At 41.1% G+C, this 21,445-nt stretch overlaps 1 protein-coding gene across 1 annotated transcript in view; it reads left to right on the forward strand.

Moving 5' to 3' along the window:
- Window positions 1-21,037, forward strand: part of map3k10 (mitogen-activated protein kinase kinase kinase 10) — a 33,718-nt gene extending 12,681 nt beyond the window's left edge. Inside the window, exons 3-12 of the mRNA XM_054742671.2 lie at window positions 10,424-10,604; window positions 13,543-13,691; window positions 15,121-15,296; window positions 15,522-15,768; window positions 15,991-16,113; window positions 16,193-16,331; window positions 16,479-16,591; window positions 16,669-16,961; window positions 17,074-17,611; window positions 17,775-21,037. Coding sequence (XP_054598646.1) covers window positions 10,424-10,604; window positions 13,543-13,691; window positions 15,121-15,296; window positions 15,522-15,768; window positions 15,991-16,113; window positions 16,193-16,331; window positions 16,479-16,591; window positions 16,669-16,961; window positions 17,074-17,611; window positions 17,775-18,169 — 2,354 coding nt within the window. The 3' untranslated portion in view covers window positions 18,170-21,037. The remainder of the gene's footprint in view (window positions 1-10,423; window positions 10,605-13,542; window positions 13,692-15,120; window positions 15,297-15,521; window positions 15,769-15,990; window positions 16,114-16,192; window positions 16,332-16,478; window positions 16,592-16,668; window positions 16,962-17,073; window positions 17,612-17,774) is intronic.
- The last annotated feature ends 408 nt before the right edge of the window (window positions 21,038-21,445 follow it).

Here is a 21,445-nt window from a genome sequence, read left to right on the forward strand (position 1 = left end):
ATGTATATATGTATGTGTGTGTGTTTACAAATAATTATTAGTTATTTTTATTCAGTACATTATTAAAAATGTAAACATTTTTATCTTTAATATAATGTTAAAAAGGAATTTTGGTGATTCTCAAATCTCCAGTTTAAGATACTTCACAACGTCCTGCTGAGTTTGACCACAAATAAAATTTAAACCACTAACAGTTTAGGTTGTTCCCAGGACTTTGAACTTTTGTCTTATTACTTCAGTCAGCTAGTAATGCTGCTGAGTTTCTTCTGAGTGACAGAGCTGCAGAGACTAAACTAAGCTTAACTGTGACACCAGTCAGCAGCTCAGAGGCAACATGATGACCAATAAATACTCATGCACACACACACACACACACACACACACACACACACACACACACACACACACACACGATTATCGCTGTCAGTCAGTAGAAAATCAATTTGAAACCAGTTAACAATGGCAACACCCTTTTCTCTCGTCACATAACTGACACACATTCAGCCGTTTCGCTCATCTACTGTTCAAATATTCAGTTAGATGTAGTCACGTTTTGCACTTTAAAACATTTTACATGCATCTACATGACTGCATGTGACCTGGTGCATTAGATCATTTTAGTAAATTTGCAAAAAGAAATAAACTACAGAGACCTTGTCATTCCTTAGTCTGCAAAACACAAAACAGGTCTGGATTAAAACACCTGAATGCTTTAAGCTGTGCGTTTTCTCTTTGCTTTCAAACTGTTCAAACACCCAGCAATCTTTAAAAATGTCAGCTTCTGTATAAAATAACTCAAACACTTGAAGTGTTCCAGTCATTCAGACTGACCCTGATCCTCCTGCTGTTGACGCTGAGCTTACAGGGTCATCGTTGTTCGCCAGCAGCCAGGCACAGAGAGCGGAGCAGAGAGGGCGCTGGGTGTCCCCTCAGCTGACTGACCTTCACACACGTCTACAGTGGAGTCATGAGTAGGGGAGTTTTACAAGGAGTCTAAGAATCAGAACAATAACCATTTAAATTAATGGTATTAAATGGCTTATAGGAAATAACTAAAGGGATGCTCATCTACTTAAATATCGCATGGATGTTTGAATAAAAAGTAACATTTAGCTGGTATTGTGCCAGAAAAAACAATCTCCAAAGAAGAAACATTTTAATTTCTGTTATTAGTTTTAGACATAAAGACTCAAAGGTCAGTTTTTAGTTCAGTGTGTGAGCTCTAGTGACTGAAAGCAGCAAGTAGATGTTTTTAAATAAATGAAAATAAAGTAAATTTGTGTAATTTAATGAAACGTTTATGTAGAGCTGATAGTAAAATACAAAAAAATAAGAGTAGCCGTATCATGTGATTCATAATTTTGTCTATTTTTTATCAACGCGAGGCATTAGGACAAGGTGTGTGTGAATGTGTCATAATCTTTTATTACTTATGAGAATTATAGTACAAACGATTTTCCTGAATTCTTTATAGATTTTTTTAAAGCATTTACCTTTTTTCTGTCTTGTTGAAAACTGAGAAACAAAGCACCAAAACCTAAAAAAAACCTTAAAACCTTTCAAATATGTCAGAATATGAGATGACTGATAAAAGCTCAAATCTCTATGAGTTCCCACAGTCTAAATATTCTCATTGTCATACCCCCCCCCCCCCCCCCACACACACACACACACACACACTCTCACATAGGTATACCCTCTAAGAAAGCCGCCTCATTTAATACCTCCATCTCCTGTGAAAGAGAAGCTGCCTGGTCGCACGAATCTGGCAGCTGTGTTTGTGTTGAGACAAGGTCTGTGGCTGCGGGGAGAAACTGTGCTGCAGCGCGGCTCTGGATTATAGCCTCAATGGCCCATGGTGCTACGGACCGAGCCAAGCTCGGGTATCGATGACATGGGAGCACATTTACTACAGCAGCTGTGTCAAAGCATCCAGGACAGGAAGATGTGCTAGGGTTTATGCGCTTCTAGATAGGCTGTCTGGTCGTTGTTAGGCTGAACTGAAGGAAGATTTTCTAGATTTAGCTGAAATCTACCTGCAGTGTTTCAGTGAATCAGGCACAATTTCCCCATGGTGGCAGGAAGTTTATTATTTAGTTTTATCATATCATATAATATAAAAATGTGGGGCAGATCAGTTTTTATTGGCATTTAAAAAGGTAAGAAATGTAGATATTTTTCTTTTTTGTTAATGTTTGACCTGGTTTATTTCCATTTGGGCATCACTGTTGTTGAGAAGGATGATGCACAACCTTTCATTTAAATCTAGAGAGATTAGAGACATAAAGAAGGCAAAGATAAAATTGACGGGACTTATTAAAATTCAAAGACATCTGGTATGTCCTGCTAGAAAAATGACCAAAGCATTCCCTCTCTTCATCCAGCTCTTTTTTCTCCTGCTGAACAGTTATCTCAAACATTTTATTTCTTATTTTTCAGCAACTCTTCCTTCTTGTATTTTATCCTCGTTACATCTTTCTCACATTCAATTTTCTCACCTCTATCTCACTTTTTGTCTCCCATCATATGCTGCCTGTATCTTCTCTTCCATTTTCTCTTTTTGAAGTGATTGGAGCAGAAAGGATGGGACAGTGAAGATCTGCAGTCCTAAGGAGTTTTGTTAGAAAAGGCAGCTCTTTTGGTGAAATTTTGATCTTTGCCAAATAGTCTACCAGGCCTGCAGTGTGGGGGTATATATGTCGATGGGGGGGGCATGCAGAGGCCTAATTCCGGTGTTGATCCTTGGGGTTCCTGCCTCAGCTGGGACAGCCATCACATCCAGCAGCTCTCAGTGTTCAGAAAAAGGAAGCGATAGAAGAGCTAGGTGAGATCGAGGGAGAGGTGTCAGAGGATTTGATCTCGGATCTCTTGTTGAACCTGATTTGCTGATTTGTCCTCACAGAACAGTAGATTACATCTGTGTTATGCTCAGATCCGGACAAAGAACTGACCATTTGGCAATAAAACATAAATACCCACCACCCCTGCTCAAGGGACATCACTACTCCCAAAATATCTGAGCTAATTTATACACAGCTGCCGTTAGGGCTGGGCGATATGGCCTCAAATCTATATTGCAATATAATCTGAAGCATGTGCGGTAATGATATATATTGCGATATATTTTTTCCTCTGTTTATATATGTCAAAATGACATGCTTTTAAATATCCTCATGTGGCAAATATATGCCAAATGAGGCATATAGGCCTCCTCCTCCGCCCACTCCATGCTTGCAGCCACTGCCATTCTGTTGTCCCAATGTCAGCAGGGTGTACATCTTAGTGACGTCATGTGTTATCGCGATATCGCGGTATTGCGATTTAGCCAAAAACTCTACCATTACCCAATTTTATATCGTTTCTACCTTATATGGTTTATATTGCCCACCCCTAACTGCAGTTTTGAGAAATCTGTCACAAAAGATTTTAAATCACCATTCGGATGTCCAAAAATGGTAAAAAATTCTGACTTAATGCTGCAGCAGGTTTAATTCAAAGCTGCTCAGTTGTAAATTTTGAAAATAATTAATTTGAAAAAAATACAAGCAAGCAAAGGAGAAGATCATGTTATATTGTTTTTTTACATTAAGCTCATAAAAATGTGAGAGATAAACATTTTTCTCCCAATGAAAACCATTGTTTAGTTTTGTTTTTGTACACAAGAAATAAAAAAGCACATATGATTGTTCGCTGCATTCTGGGATAAAAGGATATCTTGATGCTGCTTCTGTCACCATTTTTTCCTCTAAGAAATTTAAATAACCTAAAAATATTTTCTACTTCTGATTATCTAGAAAATTTCTAATGTGGAAATTAAAACGTCCACATGGAAGATCTGTTATTGCTGGAGTAGATTAGTGATCTTGAGTTCCTGGACAGGGAAAGCATTTAATTTTTTTTTACTGCTGCTTAGAAATTGTGTTTAAATGGATTGAAAAATCCAAATTCTATATTTTAAACAATGTTAAAATATATCAACTTTAGTATTGTGTGGAGAGGACCGCAGATCTGGAATCAGCTTGATGAGGAAATAACATTCCAGCTCCAGTTTTAAGAAAAACTGTAAGAACAACTTATAACCACATGTAATCGATTCGCTGATTACATAGCATGCTGGGATTGATTTTTGTGTTTAATGTTGGATGTTTACGTTTTTTTTATACTTTAGATGTTTACTATTGTTCCTAACCCAGTATCTACCATATTCTGGCATCAGAATTAAAATAATAGAGTCCCAGACTGAAAGTTTTAATTGGCTGAGTGACCCCTTTGCACATCCAGTCCCCTGTAACTATTCTATTGAAAACCTCGAGTATTGTTAATGGATTGTAGTATTATATGGTGTGAATAAACAAAAGAAATTTGAAAAATCATATTTTTGGGTGTCAGATCAGCAGATAACCGATTAAACTGATCATGCTAAATTCTGACTGATGACCCTTCCTCAGCAGCACCTCTACTTATTTATTCATCTTTTAAATAATATATAATTACATAATTTATATTATTGGTCTTGATAAAGAGAGACAGAGGTAACAACCTGTTAAGCTGGAGTCACGGGTATTTTTTTAAGCCTACATTTAAAATGATAAAGTTTCTCTTAACTAGGATACATAGGAATTATGGAAGCTGCCATTTCTACACAGGGTCAGAAATATGCAGGTTTAATGACTAAGACAGTGACCTCATTGCTTTTTCAATTTAATGCAATATGGGACCAACAGATTCAATTCTGTTCTAACCAGAGGTGTGGACGTAAGCCACGTGACTTGGACTCAAGTCAGACTTGGACTTGACTTGGACTTTTACACCAGTGACTTGGGTCTTGACTTAGACTTGAACCTGTTTACTTGAAAAGACTCAATATTTTACCCAACATCTAGTTGGAAACATCTAATATTTCAAAAATGCTCACATTTAAGCACTGTTAAGTAGTATGTGTGTGACTACAGCCAATCAAATTACCCGGATTTAAAAAGAGGAAGAAGAGCCAGCCTAAACCTCTGCCTCTCTAAACACCTGGCTGTTTTTTGTGGAAGTGTCAAGCATTTTTTGGGGAACACTCCATCACAGGAGATCTGGCTGTGTTTCTAGTCTCCATGGGAACAAGTGAAGTTGCTCGACAAGAAGCAGCAATCATTCTCCAGCCCTCCTGATTCTGTCGTCTCAGTGAGGGACAGCTGACTCCTCTGGACTAACTTTCTCTTTTTATTCTTCTGAAGAGCAAAAGATGCTTAACCAGACATTTTGAGGCTTATTAGGGGTGTGTTCTCATAAGGGTGTGTTTTCCTCTCTGTATTCCTCTCTTTATTTGTTTGATGACAATTATTCAGCTCAACATTTTAGGAAAGGACATTATGTTTATTACTGGAGGTTGGTGTGGAAACACAGAGGAGGGGAGAAGAGTAAGGCTCGCCGAAACAAGCAAATACTGCGAAACCGAGCGGGAGCCTGTTTACAGAAACTGGAAGACAGCACATCCACCTCCTCCTTCCTCAGCTCTCATCCTTATGTAATTACATCATCATCATCATCATCATCATCATCATCATCATCCTCATCGTCAACACACACCATGCGACTGTTTCTGTGCTGCCACCCAGCAACACCTGCACATGTTCATTCATAAAATGGGTTTTCAGTCAGACAGCTCTTCATCTGCACATCAAACATGAGGATCGGTATGCTGACTCAGCCAGTAGCTCATGAAACCTGAGCAGCGGTGACACAAATAATGGCCGCAAGGGCGTGGGAAGCATCACAACACACTTTATCGCACTGAAGGGAAATAAAAAAAGACCTCAGGGAAAGTGTGGCTTTCACGTTGGAAATGTTATCCTAAAATAGACTTGATCAGAACAGGGAGAGATCAAACCAAACACAACGTGCGTTTACCACACCACAGCTGTCTGCCTGCTCAGTGACATCTTGTATCATAGATTTGTAATAAAAGGGAGGCGTGTTCCAGAGAGAGCTAAAAATATCTCTGTAAGATCAACGTCCAAAGTTGATTTCTGATAATTATTGTCATGTCGTCAAATGGCTACGCGCTCCATTTTAATGATTTAGTAACAGATGTTAACACTTTAGTGTGTTGGGGTCAAATCTTCAAAGCAGATCACTACTTAAAATCGTGTATTTATAGATCCTGTTAAAAAGTTTAAAAAGTAAAGCCCTGGAGAATAATTTAATGATTTTGAGTGAAGCAGACTGGCGGATGGCATTTGTGTATTTTCTCTAACTGATGCATCCAGATTCTAGGTATTGATCAGCTGTCCGAGTCACCTGCTAACTGAGGAGAGTCCCATAAAGAGTGGTTGCCTTGCCACCACTCCTCCCCCTGCATCCTTGGACCCTGACCCCTGCTGAAGGTTGCAAAATGCCACCTTTAATCATTTCTGATTCTGGTTAGAGCAACTCACAGACTTCTCACTGCATCTAGAGACTGTTGTCACTTTACACCACAAAGAGTACAACTTGTTCTGGTCATGGTCTGGAGGCGGACGTACCACGTGGCCCCTTTATTTTAAAGAACAGATCAAAGGAATCTAACCAAACAATTGTATTAAATGTAATGGCTTTAAATTATTCATTGTGGCCTATTAAAGGCTCCACAAATATCAGTTCCAGCTTCAACCAGCCGGTAGGCAAAGTGCCACTCTCCCTGTGAGCTGCCTCGCCTTAAATAAACAATGCTGGAGCTGTCAGCTGGAGCGGGGTTTAGGGCGTGGCCATCTGAGCTGTCAGCTGAGAGGTTTACAGTCAGCAATCAGCTGATCAGGTGAGCCGGTGGAGCAACCTGTTCAGAGCTCAATGCCACTTTCTATTTTCCTCTATGGGCTGCTCATGGAGGAAGACTCCAAAATAAAAGGGGATATTGTGGAGCACATACCAAGCAGCAATAAAGTTCCTCCTCTTCAACGCTCTGGGCAGCATCCAGTACTCACTAAAGTGTCTCAGATGGATCTGATGAGGAGGTGAATACAACAATGGATAAAAGGATGAAGTAAGGTGCTAAATTTGAGCCTGAATTGATGAAATCTTCCCCGGTGATGGGCTGACGTCAGATAGCAGGAACTTAATAAATGCAAATTACCCATCTGTGAGCAAATGTCACACAGCTTTTCAATCTTATGTGTTCAATGAGCTTTAAGCTAAACTCACACCAGGCGCTTTGTTTTCCAGCCCAGAGTGCTGTGTCATTAACTTGTTGTTATGGTAACAAGGGCAGAGGTCACAAACCGAGAGTCAGTGTCAGAGGAGACTGAAGGCCGGGACACCCTCATGCCCCTATGAGAAGATATTTTTTCTGTTTAAATAAACAATCTGGATTTTTCCACCTGACATTTTCTGATGTGAAATCTGGTTTCTCCAGTGCAGCCTTCACAGGATGATGATGAAATGCCAAAAATTAATGTAGTTAATATTTATAGATTAGTTTTTTTTACCAAATTCTGAAATATCTCCACTTTTTTTGAATCTGTGGGGAAAAGTGTCTGAATTAATGAAAAAAATAAAAGTCATACTTCATTTGATGATTACTCTAAAACACTTAGAAGACAGATGCTGTCAGATAAATGAGACAGATGAGCACTCAGCTCTGAATTGTTAGCTCGTTCCACCATGATAAAACCCTGAAAATTGTGTGTAGCACATCAAAACAAATACATAAATAAGTAAATACATTTATTATTTACAATAATAATTCAGATGTTTTGAAAGTTTCTGTAGAAATGTTCTGAACTTTTAAAGTCTTTTACTGCGACAGCTTAAATAAACAATATTACCCGGTCTGCCTACTTCCATCTCCGCAACATTAACCGCCTTCGCCCCTCCCTCACTACTCACTCTGTCGCCATCCTTGTCCACAGCCTCATCACTTCCCGTATTGACTACTGCAACTCTCTTCTCTTCGATCTTCCTCACAAATCCCTCCATAAACGCCACTTCTCCAGAACTCGGCAGCCCACATCATTACCAGAACTCCCTCCTTCCACCACATCACCCCTGTTCTTCAGCAGCTCCACTGGCTCCCAGTCACTTCCAGAATCCAATTCAAAATTCTGCTATATACATTCAAAGCCATCCATAACCTAGCTCCCCCGAACCTCTCAGACCTCCTTCATCCTTCAACCTCCACCCGTTCCCTCAGGTCCTCCTCCTCCATCCACCTCTCTGTCCCACCTCTCCGTCTGGTCACTATGGGGAGCAGGGCCTTCAGTCGCTCTGCTCCCCAGCTCTGGTACTCACTCCCTCCTGACCTCCATAACATTGACTCCCTCACTCTCTTTAAAACCAGACTCAACACCCACCTGTTCCGTCTAGCATTCCAATAATTACTCTCTTTGCTCCAATCTGTCTGTTTGTTTTATGCTGTTCTATCTTTTATTGTTGTGTATTTTATCTCTGTAAAGTGTCCTTGAGTGTTTAGAAAGGCGCTGTTGAAATAAAATGTATTATTATTGAAGAGCTAACAGCTGGGTACACTGTATGTTACAGAATGTTTCAAAACGTTTATTTTGTAAACCTTCATGCTGCTGTTTTAAGTAAAAATATGATTAAGTAATTAGGTGAAACTGACAGCAATGTGAAGGTGAGTAAAACTGCAATAATAATATGAACCTCTGTGAAAATATGGATCTGCTTTATACCAGCTCAGAGGCCGAGTGTTAGAGTGTCTGCCTGGGACTGGGAGACTGGAGTCCAAATCCTGGTCGGGTCATACCAAAGACTTTATAAAAATGGGACCCAATGCCTCCCTGCTTAACACTCAGCTTTATGGGATTGGATTGAGGGGTTAAACCACCAAATAGTTCCCGAGCACAGCTGCGTCTGCAGCACGTCCTCTCCCCATGAGGATGGGTCAAATGCAGAGGATAATCTTCACCACACCACACCAGTGTATGTGACAACTATGGGATTTTAATCTTTAATATTTATGATGGTGCAGAAATCCATTTAGTAACTGGCTTCACTGTGGCTAGCTGTTAGCTTGTCTGTTTGATCAGAAATAGTCTGTTTCTCCAAACTGTGGTTGTTCTAAGAGCTGTGTACAGCAGGTATGGTTTTATTATTTATTGCCTTTAAAGAGAAATAATCCAGATAAAACTTTGAGTAACGTATTTAGGACGTCTTGTCTGAATTGGCTTGTCCAGAATAACAAACCTTAGCCTGGTCTGAGATCAGTGAAACTGGCTTGATAGGGAGGCACACCTTTATCACGTGCTTTTATTTTATCTGTGTGTGCGTGCGCACACTCAGCAGTGTGTAAACAAAGACACTGCTGTGTGTGTAGGCCTGTTTCACCACCCTTTGCATATGCCTGTAGATAAATGACGAGAGAGAGAGAGAGAGAGGGAGGGAGGGAGGGAGGGAGGGAGGGAGAGAGAGAGAGAGAGAGAGAGGGAGGGAGAGAGAGAGAGAGAGGGAGAGAGAGAGAGAGAGAGAGAGAGAGAGAGAGAGAGAGAGAGAGAGAGAGAGAGAGAGAGAGAGAACGCCCACTTGACTTCAGATGAACTGCATACACTCAAAATATTTTCATAGACATCCCTGTCACGGAAATGAAGGAGGAAGTCACACAGGATCAGAGAGAGATGGAAACAGGAAGGCGAGGGCAAACGCCGGCGTTGACATGAAAAATTAAGGGACAGAATTGATATTCACACATTCTAGACAGACAGTCATTACATTCTTCAAGTAGCCAAATTACCACACCTCATGTTCAGTAAAAAGGCCCCATCTTTTATAATTTAGTCAGTAAAAACACACGTATAATCCTAAGTTATGTTAATAATGAAAAGTGAGGGTTGTGTCTCTGGGATAGTTTCTATTAAATATTTAACTGTGAACTTCTAGCAGCCATACATTTATCATGTACTTCACACAATTTGTGTGAAGAGAGATCTAAAAAAGTCAGATTTTATTTGTTAAATTTCCTCTAAACAGCATTTATATTATTCAACCTGTAGCTGTGTGTTTTAGTTGTGAGAAACAGGGCTCAATTTTATTTTTGAAGACTTCCAATATCAGCAACAGGTAGAAAATTATACTTTTTAATTCAGTCTCAACGTTTAACCGAACTTTTAGTTTTGCTGATGTTTTCAAACTGAACGTTTATTTAAAGAAGCTTATTTTTTGCACTGAACTGTAACTAATGTGTCTGTTTCAGTCCTTATTCTCCTGTTTTATGTAATATTTGAAATGAAAGTTGCATCAATATGAACTATTTACAATTACACATTAGTCAAGCCTTCCTGACATCAGAATAAAAATAATTTCTGATCCTGTTTCAAATAATTTACATACTAGAAAGTCCACAAGGAAGTTTTGACTGTCAGTAGGTTATTCATGCTGAATGTTTCCTTATAAAACAAACTGTTATTTGTGCTTAATTGCTCTTCCTCTTCTTCTTCCTCCTCCTCAGTCCTCATTCTGCAGCCGGTGGAATTGGACGACCTGAGCGGGAAAACCCTGAAGATCACAGACTTCGGTCTGGCCAGAGAGTGGCACCAGACCACCAAGATGAGCGCAGCAGGAACCTACGCCTGGATGGCCCCAGAGGTCATTAAGCACTCGCTCTTCTCCAAGAGCAGCGACGTGTGGAGGTACTGCTAAATAAATAAGTAAATAAATTAATTAATTAAGTTTATGCTGAGATGCATCCTTTGGAACCACAAGAAATGCTTTCCAGTCATCATGAACTCATTCTACACATGAGCAACAAACATTAAATAACACTTTAAAGTCTTCCACCAGATCTGCTGCAGACTGAAACCGTATCCCAAAGAACACACACACACACACACACACACACACACACACACACACACACACACACACACACACACACACACACACACACACACACACACACACACACACACACGTGGTTCAGCACATTGTTTCATTGTGCAAAAAAACCACAATATGAGGTGAATAATCTTTGGTGTGTTCTTATTGTGTTCAGTTTCTAATTCCATTTTTGGTTCTTTTTAAAACACAGGAAAGGTATCTCTTTACCTTGCTGACAGTTTCATTTGCCGACTGCAAAACATCCTCAGAGCTGACGCTGATGGTGGCGTCACTTCCTACTTCGTGTGCGAGTTTTTCATGGAAGACCTAGAACAAAAAGCCATAGCCACTGCCCCCCCAAACTGCAAAATAAAATTATGGAAACTCTACGTAGACGACATACTGGAAATCATACCAAAAGGACAAACAGAAACACGAACACAACACTTGAATAACATTGACGACACAGGCAACATTAAGTTCACTTATGAGTCAGAAACAGAAGGCAGTACAGCATTTATGTACATGAAAATAAGCAGGCAGACCGACGGGACCCTAAACATAAACACATATAGGAAACCAACACACACAGACCAATATCTATTATGGACATCAGAACACCCCACCATACACAAAATGTCAGTAATCAGAACATTATATCACCGAGCAAACATGGTAACAGAAGAAAGAGACCGTAAACAAGAGGACAAACACATACAACACACTTTAAAGACCTGCGGATACCCGACATGGGCAATAAACAAAGGAAAACAACAAACAATAACCCTACCATACATCAAAGGCATAACAGAAAAAATAAGAGCAACAATGAAAAAACACAACATAAACACACCAACAAAACCATACACAACAGTTAGAAACAGACTAGTACACCCAAAAGACAAGATACCAGCTGGACATGAATGTGGAGTCGTTTACGAAATCCCATGTAAACTCTGCAATAAAACATACACAGGAGAAACCGGATGCCAACTCAACTCACAAACTATAAAACATAGAAAGGAGTGTGAGAAAGAAACAAGTCGAAGACACACAAGAGCAGCAAAACAAGAAGCAGAAAGCACAATAAAGAAGTCAGCCGTAACAGATCACTGCACAAGAGAAAACCATATAATGGACTGGGACAACACGAGGATCATAAACACCGAACAACAGAAATACAAAAGATGGATAAAGGAAGCTATAGAGATAAGGAGACGTGGATGCGGGACCAGGAACAGAGACGATGGGGTCTACACATTGGATTGTGCATGGGACTGCATCATCGGAGAGGGGGAGCGGGCAGCAGAGGACGACAACGTCCTCTGCTGCCCGTGGGTAAACGGAGTAGGAAGTGACGCCACCATCAGCGTCAGCTCTGAGGATGTTTTGCAGCCGCGAAGGAAACTGTCAGCAAGGTAAAGAAAAACCTTTTCTGTGTTTTAAAAAGAACCAAAAATGGAATGAGGTGAATAAGAAAAGCTTTTTTAACATGATAACTAAAAACCCACTGCCACGTTCTTTATTGGTTTAACATAAATGACATCAACCCAGACATTTGTTTAGATGACGTAATGTTTTAATCAACATCCATTACATCGTGTATCATTTGAATTTTCGACAGCTTTTACTTTTTACATCCATTAAACGTCCCTCTTATTTCCTGTGTTGACATGTTCTGTATTTGAAGTTGATAAAGGTACAGAAAAGCTGCTGTCACTCACATATCTTTCTATTTTTGTTGTTAGAAAACAATTGAAATATAAAACTGTTTTTTATTTTAATTTTAATTCTGCTGATTTCACAGTTTAAGAAATAAACTTTTGAATTTACTTAACCAAGTTATATCAACTAGTTCTACTAAACCTAGTTGTAAAGTATAATATATGTTTAATTTGAGCATAACAAGATATAGCAATCTATGTTACTATTTGCATTTAAGTAACTAGTTTTAGTAGACATAACTTGGTTAAAAGTGCACGAAGAAAGAATGACCCCCTGTGGTCAAATGTGGGTACTGTATGCATCAAAACAAACCAATCCAGTCTGAGTAAATGTCGACAGTTACGGGTCAGTGCCAGAAAGGTAGGTGACAAGCCAAGAAGTCATACATAGCAAATGGACAGGTAGATAAATAGATTCACTTTAATATCTAGTTGTTGTTAATTGAAAAAAAGTGGCTTGAGATATTTTTAGAGCTCTTTTTTTCTAATGTAGTATTAGCGTTATAGTATTAGCGTTATGAGCTTTAGCCTGCTTCACCCAACATTAGCAAAACAAAAAGATGCCACAGCTTCTCAGAGGTCATTTCTGGGTCATTCGTGTTTACTATTCTCTCTACAGTACTGCTGCTTTTTGCCGTGTGGTGTTAAATTGCAAATACCGGTGCAGACTTGGCAACCCTGCAGGTTCACATACGATTGGGTCTAGAACCAGGAAATAAAGAGGCGGAACAGACTGTAAACAAAGACCACGTCCCTCTTTGGCCTTTTTAAATTGAGAAAAACTGACAACCCCCCAGGCAGCTGAAAAGGCTGGTTGGGGCTATAAAAGTATTGCATATTGCATCTTTAACTAAATTCAACAGTTAATTTCTTAGTAAATTATGAAATTTGAAGACATGGTCTGATTCTTTATTTTGGTGATAAATTTCTTTCAAAATCCAGTTAAAATCTGAGAGTACTCTCCTGGAGGTGAGTCTGGATGTGTGTTTGCTGACAGTTTCTGAATTTCTTTGTTCTGGGATCACAGTTTCGGTGTGCTGCTCTGGGAGCTGCTGACCGGAGAAGTCCCCTACCGGGAGATCGATGCACTGGCGGTGGCTTACGGTGTTGCCATGAACAAGCTGACACTTCCCATCCCTTCAACTTGCCCTGAGCCTTTTGCTCAGTTACTGGGAGGTAAGCAGGCACCACCTGAACGCTAAGTGACGATGAACATCCCCTGAAAAAGTGCCACGTTGCTGTAAACCCAGGAAAACTTCACACCAGAAAGTGTGAAGAATGCCGTCTTTTTGTTTGTCCTTGTTCTTGTCTCTCTGACTGTCCAGCAGTCATCCAGCTTGACCTGAAACGTGTCGCTGATGATGCAGAAAGTCACTTAAAACAACAAACCTCCTGGCTGCTCACATTCACCGACTTTAAGATTACATAACTGCACTGGATACGTTGTTGTGACTGCAGCTCGTTTGTCCTGCATTTTACAGGAACCAGAGGAGCTTAAAAAATAAATACGATGTTGCTTTATTTTTACGTCATCATGCAGGTCTGCGCAGAAGCTCCTCTGGATCACATCTCCTCTTCAACCTGCAAACCTAGGAGTAGTAGAGTATTAATTAGCTTGTGTTTTCCCCGGCAACATAAAAAGCTTTCTGATGCTTTAGCCTTTGTTTTAATACATAAAAATAAACAGAAATAAATAACAGAAAGATAAAAAGAAGGCCGCTTTAAATGAACAGCTTTTAACATGTCCAGCTGGTGGAAGATGTGTTATTTAGAGCTGTAAGGACTCTACATGGCTCTGTATTGTGTTGGAGGTTTGCAGCAGGTTTCTGTAGCACTGTCAGTCAGAATTTGGCTCATTTTAGTCGCCATATGCTCCCCCCACCTTCCTCTCTTCCCCTCGTTCTCCTGTTGCTGCTACGACTGCCAGACATGGAAAAATAGAAACAGAAGAACAATTCATGGTTGGAGTCTTGTGCATCACATAGACAGCCTGGCACTTTGGTGGTGTTTCTGTGTGATCCAGGACTGGTGCAGGGCTCTGTTTGTGCTGCAGCCAGACTAAAATGTGCATTGTAGAGAGATATCATGGTCAAAAAAGACCTAAAACACACAGATTATCAGTGAATTAGCAAGAAATTGGAGATACATCCTATTAGAAATGAAATGTATGTTAATCCCTGAAGATAAAGTAAAATAAAATATATTTTCTCTTTATTTTCTTTTATTTGTGTTCAGTTTAGGAATCAATTTTCTAAGTTTCTGGAACTTTTTTGATTAAAAAAAACAAACAAAGAAAACAAGTTATTCAAGATTTTTTGGTTTGGAGAGAATCTCTGCCTCAAGCATTTTTTGCATCTGATGGTGTTTTAATTGTTGATAAGTTGTCTTTTAACCGTTAACCTTTTGAGATTTTTTTTGTTTTGCATCATTTTAATAATGCTCTCCATCTGTTTGCACACTTGTTTTTAAAACCTTTTGACAATTAAACCCATTTTTAACCCACTTATGTTACCCCCTCCTTTTAACATTTTAACAACACATGTCGGGGTTGTAACAGAGTGGGAAGCTGTGATCATAAACCATCTCCTCGTCTCTTTACTAACAGAGTGTTGGAGCCCGAATCCCCACAGCAGACCTCCGTTCACCAACATCCTGAGGCGCCTGCAGGCCATCGAGCAGTCATCCATGTTTCAGATGCCGCTGGAGTCATTTCATTCCTTACAAGAGGACTGGAGGCTGGAGATCCAGCAGATGTTTGATGAGCTCAGAGCCAAGGAGAAGGTGATTGTCGAGGGACACAGTTTGTGCTGTTCTTTCCTTTTTTTCTGTCACGTGTTCAAACAGAATTGAGAATGTAGGAGGTTAATTCAGAGGTGGAAGAATCTCACCATCTGTCTGAGATGTTCCTGTAAATTATAAATATTTGCCAGCAAGGCAAATGTCAAAATAGACGTTGTTATCCCAAAAAGCATCACTTTCTTCTCCAATTTTGTCTCCTGTCTGCAGGAGCTGAGGTCCTGGGAGGAGGCACTGGCCCGGGCAGCAGAGGAGCAGAGGGAGCAGGAGGAGCAGCTGAAGAGGAGAGAGCAGGAGCTGGCAGAGAGGGAGTTCGACATCGTGGAGAGGGAGCTGAACATCCTCATCCATCAGATGTACCAGGAGAAACCCAGTGTGAAGAAGAGGAAGGGTCACTTTAAGAAGAGCAGGCTGCTGAAGCTGGGCAGGGACAGCACCTGCATTAGTCTGCCCTCTGGTGGGTGGAGTGGCGAACTGCAGGCATATCAGTTCAGGTTGATGCTTGAATTTGAAAGAGAAAAAGCGTATTTATCAGTTGAATCGTGCAAAGGAATTACCAGAAGATAAAACCTTTAACTCACAGAGATTTTAATTGGTCGATATTTTCTTTCTTGTTGATTCAGTTTTCAAGAGAATTTTCGCATTAAAGAAATAAAATAGGACCATTTTTTCTTTGCAGGATTTGAACATAAGATCACAGTCCAGGCGTCTCCTAGTGTGGACAAGAGGAAGAACCAGGGGAGTGAGAGCACCACCCCTCCTGCCAGTCCAGGAGTTCTCCCTCGCCTGCGAGCCATCAGACGTGAGGACAAACTCCTCCTAGTTTATCAAATAAATAAAGGTAATATGTATTTTTTTAAATGCTTGTTACCTGCTAACAGTGACGCCGAGTGATGGCAGTAAAACTTGGGGCCGTAGTGCCGTCTGTAAGAAGGAAGACCACACAACCAATAAGAAGAAAGGACGCACCTGGGGCCCGAGCTCCACCCTGCAGAAGGAACGAGTCGGAGGAGAAGAAAAGTATGTTATTTCTTTAAAATATCAGAATAAAAGGGCTTATTTCTGTTTATCTGCTTTAAAAAATGCACACAATTTGATATTTGTTGTTTTATTTAATAATGTAAACTTTGCATAATTTTATTATTTTGTTTGATTTCTCTCTTGCAGACTGAAATCTCTTAGTGAAGGAGGTAAAGTTTACTCCTCTAGCGCACCAAATCTGGGCAAATCACCCAAACATGCACCCATGACTGCTGGCTTCTCCAGCCTGAATGAGATGGGTGAGTCTCCTCCTGCCTGTGTCTGTCCATCAACAATTTGTCCGCAGTCTAAATGTTTATTTTTTTGTGAAACACAGAGGAGTGCCTTGAGGAGTCACCAGGATCCATGCTGCCTTCAGAAACCAGTAGTAATGGAGCCACGGAGGACTCGGGGCTCATGTGGAGCAACTTGACTCCCAACACGGCACCTGGGGGTGGTGGTACCGGATCAGGCCCGGCATCTGGAGGCCTTTGGATGGGTGTGAGCTACCAACGCTTGGTTCGCCGCTGCAATCAGAGGAAGAAAAGTGACATGCTGCTGCTGGGCTGTGCGTCTCTGCTGGCATCTGTGGGTCTGGGACAGGATCTGCTGCAGGCAGGACAACAACAGGTCAGGACATGGATGCAGGACAACAATCTGAAAGCAGCAAGTTGGAGATCATAATGCTAGCTTTAAAATTCTGCAACATAACGGGTAATTTTTTCTGTCTCGATGTTTGCAGGTGCTTCAGGACGAGCAGGACGTCCGAGAAGAGCAGCGTAAGAAGAAGGAGGGCCTCTTCCAGAGGACAGGTCGGTTCCGTCGCAGCACGTCCCCCCCCAGCAGAAACCTCTCCCTGACGCTGTCCAGTCATCACGAGTCCACGCTCGCCTGTTTGGACCCGTCTCCTTCTGTAAAACTTCTCTCCTTGTCCTCTCTGTCGGACTGCAACTCCACCAAATCTCTTCTCCCCTCCGATTCCGACGAGTTCCCGCTGACAACTGGGGTTAAAACTCCGGCAGCTCCTCCAGCTCCCGCAGCACCTGCCCTCAACCCGCTTCTGGACCTGCGGGCTGAGAGCTTCAAGAAAGAGCCCAATCAGTCCCTCACACCCACGCACGTCTCCGCCACCATGGCTCTGCACAGAGGACACAGACGAACACCTTCTGACGGGGCCATACGCCCCAGAGCCCAGACTCTGGGTCACCGTAGGACTCCTTCAGATGGCAGCATGCCCATGCCCCCTCCACCAGGAGTCCCACACGTCATAACAAGTAAAGGTACAAATTCTCAGAGATGTTTTTTTTTTCTCAGAGATGTTTTTGGATCAAGCTGTTGTCAGGTCACATTGTTTGTGAGATTTTTTTTATATATTATTAATTCAAAAGTCAAATTAAAAACTCAAGACACATAATAACGCAGTTCTTTTTTGTCCCCCAACAGATACCCTAGACATACCATGCCTCCCTGACCCCACCACCATCTACCCAGTCCCCCAACGCCGTAAAGCTCCTGCTCCCCCCACAAAACCCGACTCAGATTCACACGGCCTCATCAGCACTCCTGAGAGACCCAAGACTCTGGAGTTTGCACCCCGTCCACGGCCTACGCCGGTCCGGATCAGAGCCGACCCCTGGAAGCTGGGTTCTCTGTCCCGGACTCTGAGCTCATCGCCGGGCAGCAGCTGTGAGAGCCCCCTCGGTTCTGGGGACAGCAGTGCCGGTGCCGTGCGACCCAACCTGATGGACATGGACGTAGAGGGGCAGAGTTCAGACCATACGGTCCCTCTATGTGGACAGCTGCAACCCGCCACTCTGTGTGGACAGCAATACTTATAGGGAAAAACATAAAGGGAACATTTCAAAGATTTGTTTTCATTCAGACTCGATCCGGGACATGAAAGCCTGCTCCGAATAAAGAACACCTACTGAAGTCTGAGCCGAGCAAAGTGCACTCAACAAAGTCTGCAAAAAAATCATCCCTCCTCCTGTCACATTTCAGCGAAAGCCTTTTGTTTCCTGTGTCCCAACAGGTGTGAAACCCTGTCCACCATTCCCTGGTGGTGCTCTGTAATCTGCATGACGCTGAGGCTCCAGCAGACCTTTAAAAGCCTTGTGGAGCGCTCATCCACCCACCTCCTCCAGCTCCTCTGAGACCAGCTCTACCTGCAGCTTAGGACAGGTGGCACTTCGTTTAAAGCCGTTAAAGAACCTAAAAAGCCACTTTTTGACGTTGCTAGCTGGTATTTGAATCCATCTGTTTTTGCTTTTGTCCTGTCTGAAGATTTGCACTTTTCTGTTTTCATCCTTCTTATCTGCCTCAAAAGCGTTGATCAGGCCCTGTTCTGTTTCACGCCTCTGCTCTGCCGGTGCACTACCCTGTCTCATGCCTCCTCTCTGCATAGCGGTCGTCATCCTGTTGTTTCTAAACCTTAAACAAGAAAAAGATTTTTTTTTCTCCCACAATGCTGGTGAACTGGTGACATTCGCAGCCTTTTACAGTTGAAATCAGAGCTTATTTTCTCAGATCTTGCAACCCGTTAGCTGTTTTTATTGATTTGAACACCTAGACGTGTTCCTCTTGGTGTGAATGTTCATAATGTGTATTACTGTACATGTGTGAACAAATAAGCTGGGTGAGCGTGTGTGTGTGTGTGTGTGTGTGTGTGTATGTGTAAGTGCTTGTTGTTTTACGCGAGAAGGGTTTTTTCCACGCGGCGTTTCTCTCTATGCTGCTACACACATTCTCACCTGTTTTGTCACTTTTTTAATAAAAAGAAAACATTCCTCTTTAGGTTGTAGCACAGATCATGCTCACGCCAGCGGAATCGACACAGAATCAGCGACGGACTACCTGATTTCATCGTTATTCTCATGTTCACGTTCGTCTATCAATGGCACTTTAAGAGAAAAGATGAGCGACTGGTTGTTTTTTTTGTGGAATCAAAGACTGACAAATCAGCTGGAGCTGTTTCTGTGCTCTGGACAGTTTGGTATTTATTCGACTGTGCAGGTTCCTTTAGGGGTGTGTGTGTGTGTGTGTGTGTGTGTGTGTGTGTGTGTGTGTGTGTGTGTGTGTGTGTGTGTGAGAGAGAGAGAGAGAGAGAGAGAGAGAGAGAGAGAGAGAGAGAGAGAGAGAGAGAGAGAGAGAGAGAGAGAGAGAGAGAGAGAGAGAGAGAGGTGTGATTTCTGTGTGAGTGTGTATTTGTATGGGATCATGACAATCCCGCTGTTAAGGTAAGAGTGAGCCCAAACTCACTCCTTAAGAACACTGAGTATTTATTATTAAATTTATTCTTATTGTTGGAAGTAATTACTCCTGATTTCAGCACTCTTCCTGGGGAAATATCTGTATATACAGTATATTTGTTAATATAAGAAGGAAACCCTGGGAAACTGGAACATTTATGTTGTCTTCTGTCTAAGTGACGTTCCTGGGTTCAGTGAGGAGTCGGTGTGAAATGTGATGAATGAGAGGCGAATGAATAAATGTAAAAAACAAAGAGAAGACTCTTCAGTGGCTGGGCATCAGGATTATTAAACATTTACTTTTATTGAAAATATTTGAACAATTGGCAAGAAAAATAAAAACTTGAGTTATGTTTCTGCAATTAAATAGATTTTTGTTGCTATAATCAACGTTTTTGACAGAAATGAAAGTGAGTAAAATTTTATTGATAGTGCACAATTAATACAAATACATATAGTACTTATTTCTTATTGATGATTTATATTATTATTATAGTACTATGTGTCACTTGGTTTGATTTGATGAGTTCACTTTGTAAAGAAAAATTTAAAAAAGCATTTTGTGCTGACAGGTAGACAATCTAAAAAACTATTTTCATCTAAGCTGCAGCATCAGAGGTGATGTGACTTATTTATTTTTTCATCCAATTGCCTTTTAGGCATAAAAATACACAAAAAACTCGAAATAGATGTTCTGTTTTTACTATTATTCTTTTAGTGATCAAAATCCAAATATTCAGCTCTGTCTATCATGTGACCCTTGGAAATTTTAATTGTTACATCTGTAAGAAACAGAAAATGAGCCCAAAGATATCCGATTAAAACATTTCCTTTAATTCAAAATTGTTTTACAATCATAAATCTACCACCATCATTGCTAAAATGTGTCATGGTCTGAAACAAAGGCATCTGCAGTAACAGATAAAATCCTCTAGGTGTCACTACTGTGTCCTATGATGTCATCTTTCTACAGTCTGCTGTTTTCCTCCACATCGAGCATCTTCACAGGCTCCCTGACACTGCAGTGGGCACAAATGAAGCTGGACAACAACATAATCTCCATATTTCAGTCTTGTCTCACTAAATAAATAAATACATCAGTTAATCTTAAATAGCAGGTAAAATGTGACATCTAAGCACAACCCCTGAATGGAAAAAACACATTGTGGACAGATGTTACAGGCACTCAAATCCTCTGTCAGCTTTATCGCCAATCAAAACACCATCTCAGACGCCGGCCAGTTACCTAGCAACCCCTCCTCACTTCCCTGGTGATGCTATTAAAAGCAACGACACAGACGTTGGACAAAAAAAAGTGAAAAATGGATGAAAATGAAGTGAGGGAGGGAGAGGTGATGAAGAGCTGGCAGAGAGGATTCAGCAGGTTGAGCTTTGTGTTGGTCTTTTCACAACATGCACGCGCACACACACACACACACACACACACACACACACACACACAAGCATGAAAAAGAATGTGTGTATGTATTCATTGTTTTCTTTTCTCCCCGTTGTCCTTTCAAAATCAGCAATGACTCTTACATTCATAACATTCTCTGTCTCTTCCTTCTTTTGTTATTTATACGATTATTTCCAATAGTTTTGTTTTCATTGGTAATTTCCTTTGTTTCAGGGAGTTTCATGCCAGTGCAAACATCTTTAATCAGCAAAGCAGGCAGATTCAGAGGGAGAATGCGCTCAGAAAAAAGCAAGTTGGACACAACAAAGGACCAGAAAGTGTTGAAGTAAACAGCTAGCCAGATTGCCTGCCAGTTGGTGCGTCCTCAGATCTGCAGGACTCAACTTGACATTTTACTGGATATTTATCAGACCATTAAACAGCTAAGGAAGTTTTATTCTGAAATG

Source organism: Nothobranchius furzeri, chromosome 13, assembly GCF_043380555.1.
Source record: "Nothobranchius furzeri strain GRZ-AD chromosome 13, NfurGRZ-RIMD1, whole genome shotgun sequence".
In the NCBI taxonomy this organism is placed as follows: domain Eukaryota; kingdom Metazoa; phylum Chordata; class Actinopteri; order Cyprinodontiformes; family Nothobranchiidae; genus Nothobranchius; species Nothobranchius furzeri.